Source organism: Haliotis asinina, chromosome 15 (genome assembly GCF_037392515.1).
Source record: "Haliotis asinina isolate JCU_RB_2024 chromosome 15, JCU_Hal_asi_v2, whole genome shotgun sequence".
Classification (NCBI taxonomy): Eukaryota; Metazoa; Mollusca; class Gastropoda; order Lepetellida; family Haliotidae; genus Haliotis; species Haliotis asinina.
Window position 1 is genome coordinate 34,523,696 of NC_090294.1, and position 6,000 is coordinate 34,529,695.

The 6,000-nt window shown below is 45.5% G+C and overlaps 3 protein-coding genes across 3 annotated transcripts; 1 reads left to right on the forward strand and 2 right to left on the reverse strand.

Annotated features, from left to right (window-relative positions):
• Window positions 1-1,276: 1,276 nt before the first annotated feature.
• On the reverse strand, window positions 1,277-2,291 carry LOC137264981 (chondroitin proteoglycan 1-like). Its single transcript, XM_067800320.1, has 3 exons — window positions 2,150-2,291; window positions 1,585-1,934; window positions 1,277-1,444 (listed from the first exon to the last, which is right to left on the reverse strand). Exons 1-3 carry the CDS (start codon window positions 2,289-2,291, stop codon window positions 1,277-1,279), a joined length of 660 nt encoding a protein of 219 aa, XP_067656421.1.
• Window positions 2,292-2,586: 295 nt separating this feature from the next.
• On the reverse strand, window positions 2,587-3,908 carry LOC137264983 (chondroitin proteoglycan 1-like). The gene is made up of 2 exons (XM_067800321.1): window positions 2,922-3,908; window positions 2,587-2,754 (listed from the first exon to the last, which is right to left on the reverse strand). Exons 1-2 carry the CDS (start codon window positions 3,906-3,908, stop codon window positions 2,587-2,589), a joined length of 1,155 nt encoding a protein of 384 aa, XP_067656422.1.
• A 339-nt stretch (window positions 3,909-4,247) lies between these two features.
• Window positions 4,248-5,762, forward strand: LOC137264984 (rac guanine nucleotide exchange factor JJ-like). Its single transcript, XM_067800322.1, has 3 exons — window positions 4,248-4,303; window positions 4,436-4,774; window positions 4,916-5,762. Exons 1-3 carry the CDS (start codon window positions 4,248-4,250, stop codon window positions 5,760-5,762), a joined length of 1,242 nt encoding a protein of 413 aa, XP_067656423.1.
• The last annotated feature ends 238 nt before the right edge of the window (window positions 5,763-6,000 follow it).

A 6,000-nucleotide genomic window follows, 5' to 3' on the forward strand; every position in this document is an offset into this window, starting at 1 on the left:
ACAACATCCCAAGTGGCATCCTCTTCAACAACATACCCAGTGGCATCAACTTCAACAACATACCCAGTGGCATCCACTTCAACAGCATCCATTTTTAGTAGCATCCACTTCAAAAACATCCATTTTTAGTAGCATCCACTTCAACAACATCCCCAGTAGCATCCACTTCAACAACATACCCAGTGGGATCCACTTCAACAACATACCCAGTGGCATCCACTTCAACAACATACCCAGTGGCATCCACTTCAACAACATACTCAGTGGCATCCACTTCAACAACATACCCAGTAGCATCCACTTCAACAACATACCCAGTAGCACCCACGTCAACTACATCCCCAGTGGCATCCACTTCAACAACATACCCAGTAGCACCCACGTCAACTACATCCCCAGTGGCATCCACTTCAACAACATCCCCAGTAGCATCCACTTCAACAACATACCCAGTGGCATCTACTTCAACAACATCCCCAGTAGCATCCACTTCAACAACATCCTCAGTAGCATCCACTTCAACAACATCCCCAGTCGCATTCACCTCAACTACATCCCCAGTGGCATCCACTTCAACAACATCCATTTTTAGTAGCATCCACTTCAACAACATACCCAGTGGCATCCACTTCAACAACATACCCAGTGGCATCCACTTCAACAACATCCATTTTTAGTAGCATCCACTTCAACAACATCCCCAGTAGCATCCACTTCAACAACATACCCAGTGGCACCCTCTTCAACAACATACCCAGTGGCATCCACTTCAACAACATACCCAGTGGCATCCTCTTCAACAACATACCCAGTGGCATCCACTTCAACAACATACCCAGTGGCATCCACTTCAACAACATACCCAGTGGCATCCACTTCAACAACATACCCAGTGGCATCCACTTCAACAACATCCATTTTTAGTAGCATCCACTTCAACAACATCCATTTTTAGTAGCATCCACTTCAACAGCATCCCCAGTAGCATCCACTTCAACAACATACCCAGTGGCATCCACTTCAACAACATCCCCAGTGGCATCCACTTCAACAACATCCATTTTTAGTAGCATCCACTTCAAAAACATCCATTTTTAGTAGCATCCACTTCAACAACATCCATTTTTAGTAGCATCCACTTCAACAGCATCCCCAGTAGCATCCACTTCAACATCCCCAGTAGCATCCACTTCAACAACATACCCAGTGGCATCCACTTCAACAACATACCCAGTGGCATCCACTTCAACAACATCCATTTTTAGTAGCATCCACTTCAAAAACATCCATTTTTAGTAGCATCCACTTCAACAACATCCCCAGTAGCATCCACTTCAACAACATCCCAAGTGGCATCCTCTTCAACAACATACCCAGTGGCATCAACTTCAACAACATACCCAGTGGCATCCACTTCAACAACATCCATTTTTAGTAGCATCCACTTCAAAAACATCCATTTTTAGTAGCATCCACTTCAACAACATCCCCAGTAGCATCCACTTCAACAACATACCCAGTGGGATCCACTTCAACAACATACCCAGTGGCATCCACTTCAACAACATACCCAGTGGCATCCACTTCAACAACATACTCAGTGGCATCCACTTCAACAACATACCCAGTAGCATCCACTTCAACAACATACCCAGTGGCGTCAACTTCAACAACATATCCAGTGACATCCACTTCAACAACATACCCAGTGGCATCCACTTCAACAACATACCCAGTGGCATCCACTTCAACAACATACCCAGTAGCATCCACTTCAACAACATACTCAGTGGCATCCACTTCAACAACAAACCCAGTGGCATCCTCTTCAACAACATACCCAGTGGTATCCACTTCAACAACATACCCAGTGGAATCCACTTGAACAACATACCCAGTGGCATCCACTTCAACAACATACCCAGTGGCATCCACTTCAACAACATCCATTTTTAGTAGCATCCACTTCAACAACATCCATTTTTAGTAGCATCCACTTCAACAGCATCCCCAGTAGCATCCACTTCAACAACATACCCAGTGGCATCCACTTCAACAACATCCCCAGTGGCATCCACTTCAACAACATCCATTTTTAGTAGCATCCACTTCAAAAACATCCATTTTTAGTAGCATCCACTTCAACAACATCCATTTTTAGTAGCATCCACTTCAACAGCATCCCCAGTAGCATCCACTTCAACATCCCCAGTAGCATCCACTTCAACAACATACCCAGTGGCATCCACTTCAACAACATACCCAGTGGCATCCACTTCAACAACATCCATTTTTAGTAGAATCCACTTCAACAACATCCATTTTTAGTAGCATCCACTTCAACAACATCCCCAGTAGCATCCACTTCAACAACATACCCAGTGGCACCCTCTTCAACAACATACCCAGTGGCATCCACTTCAACAACATACCCAGTGGCATCCTCTTCAACAACATACCCAGTGGCATCCACTTCAACAACATACCCAGTGGCATCCACTTCAACAACATACCCAGTGGCATCCACTTCAACAACATACCCAGTGGCATCCACTTCAACAACATCCATTTTTAGTAGAATCCACTTCAAAAACATCCATTTTTAGTAGCATCCACTTCAACAACATCCCCAGTAGCATCCACTTCAACAACATCCCAAGTGGCATCCTCTTCAACAACATACCCAGTGGCATCAACTTCAACAACATACCCAGTGGCATCCACTTCAACAACATCCATTTTTAGTAGCATCCACTTCAAAAACATCCATTTTTAGTAGCATCCACTTCAACAACATCCCCAGTAGCATCCACTTCAACAACATACCCAGTGGGATCCACTTCAACAACATACCCAGTGGCATCCACTTCAACAACATACCCAGTGGCATCCACTTCAACAACATACTCAGTGGCATCCACTTCAACAACATACCCAGTGGCATCCACTTCAACAACATACCCAGTGGCGTCCACTTCAACAACATATCCAGTGACATCCACTTCAACAACATACCCAGTGGCATCCACTTCAACAACATACCCAGTGGCATCCACTTCAACAACATACCCAGTAGCATCCACTTCAACAACATACTCAGTGGCATCCACTTCAACAACAAACCCAGTGGCATCCTCTTCAACAACATACCCAGTGGTATCCACTTCAACAACATACCCAGTGGAATCCACTTCAACAACATACCCAGTGGCATCCACTTCAACTACATACCCAGTAGCATCCACTTCAACAACATCCCCAGTGGCATCCACTTCAAAAACATACCCAGTAGCACCCACGTCAACTACATCCCCAGTGGCGTCCACTTCAACAACATCCCCAGTGGCATCCACTTCAACAACATATCCAGTGACATCCACTTCAACAACATACCCAGTAGCATCCACTTCAACAACATACCCAGTAGCATCCACTTCAACAACATACTCAGTGGCATCCACTTCAACAACAAACCCAGTGGCATCCTCTTCAACAACATACCCAGTGGCATCCACTTCAACAACATACCCAGTGGCATCCACTTCAACAACATACCCAGTGGCATCCACTTCAACAACATACCCAGTAGCATCCACTTCAACAACATCCCCAGTGGCATCCACTTCAACAACATACCCAGTAGCACCCACGTCAACTACATCCCCAGTGGCGTCCACTTCAACAACATCCCCAGTAGCATCCACTTCAACAACATACCCAGTGGCATCTACTTCAACAACATCCCCAGTAGCATCCACTTCAACAACATCCTCAGTAGCATCCACTTCAACAACATCCCCAGTGGCGTCCACTTCAACAACATACCCAATAGCATCCACTTCAACAACATCCCCAGTAGCATCCAATTCAACAACATCCCCAGTGGCATCCACTTCAACAACATCCATAGTAGCATCCGTTTGAACAACATCCCCAGCAGCATCTACCTCAACAGCATCCCCAGTAGCATTCAAATCAACTACATTTTAGCATGATCCACCTCAGCAGCATCCCCAGTATGATCCATCTCAACAACGTCCCAAGCATCATCTCCCGCAACAGATATCCTCAGCCGTAGTCTACACCATCCTCAATCATTTCAAATGTATCCACCATTAGCTTTTTTGACAGCTACATCTCTCATTAGGATCTATCGTCATCCAGCATCTAACACAACTGCGTTGTCCAGCATCACCGGCGCCATCTAGCACTATCTACCACAAGTACATTTAGCAGCATCCAGCACAATGACGCCATCTAGTACGGCTACGTCATCCAGCACCATCAACTACATGATCCAGGAGTATCTCCTACAGCCACACCAGCCATCCTGCAGCCTCTACCACAACTACGTCATTTAGTAGCATCTATCACAGCGACGTCATCAAGCACAAGTAACTCCTCCAACACTATCTAGCACAACTACATCATCCAGGAGCATCTCCCGTTGCTACACTCGTCACCCAGCAGCATCTAGCACAAATACATCATCCTGCACCAACTACCACAACTACGTCATCCAGCACCATCTGTCACAATCACGTCATCCTTCACCATCTACCACTGCTACATCATCCAGCAACCTCTACAACAACGACGTTATCCAGTACCATCTACCACAACTACGTCATCCAGCAACTTCTACAACAACGACGTTATCCAGTACCATCTACCACAACTACGTCATGCAGCAACCTCTACAACAACGAGGTTATCCAGTACCATCTACCACAACTACGTCATGCAGCAACCTCTACAACAACGACGTTATCCAGTACCATCTACCACAACTACGTCATGCAGCATCATCTGTCACAATCACGTCATCCTTCACCATCTACCACTGCTACGTCATCCAGCAACCTCTACAACAACGACGTTATCCAGTACCATCTACCATTGCTACGTGATCCAGAAACCTCTACAACAACAACGTTATCCAGTACCATCTACCACAACAACGGCATAAAGCAACCTCTACAACAACGACGTTATCCAGTACCATCTACCACAACTACGGCATAAAGCAACCTCTACAACAACAACGTTATCCAGTACCATCTACCACAACTACGTCATGCAGCAACCTCTACAACAACGACGTTATCCAGTACCATCTACCACAACTACGGCATAAAGCAACCTCTACAACAACAACGTTATCCAGTACCATCTACCATTGCTACGTGATCCAGAAACCTCTACAACAACAACGTTATCCAGTACCATCTACCACAACTACGTCATGCAGCAACCTCTACAACAGCGACGTTATCCAGTACCATCTACCAAAACTACGTCATGCAGCAACCTCTACAACAACGACGTTATCCAGTACCATCTACCACAACTATGTCATGCAGCAACCTCTACAACAACGACGTTATCCAGTACCATCTACCACAACTACGTCATCCAGCAACCTCTACAACAACGACGTTATCCAGTACCATCTACCACAACTACGTCATGCAGCAACCTCTACAACAACGACGTTATCCAGTACCATCTACCACAACTACGTCATCCAGCACTTTCTATCACTTCTACGTGATTCAGCAGCATCTCACAGCTACACCCGCCAACCAGCAGCATCTACTACGACGACGTCATCCAGCACCAACTACCAGAAATACGTCATCCAGCAGTACCTACGACAACTACATCATCCAGCAGCATCTAAAACACGCTACATCCGCCATCCAGCAGCATCTACTACAACCATACCATCCAACACCATCTACTACAACTACGTCACCTGAACAACTGCATCTGCAGTATCCACCACAACTATGGAGATGTTATCCTTCAGCATCTATCACAAGAAAGTTCTTCATTAACATCTTCGACAACCACATCTATCAGGAGCATCTATCAGGAGCATCTATCACAACAAAGCTCTTCATTAGCATCCGCGACAACTACATCTATCATTAACATCTATTACAAGAAACTCTTGCAGCAGAATATACCTCGATGACGTTCTCCTGTAACATTTTT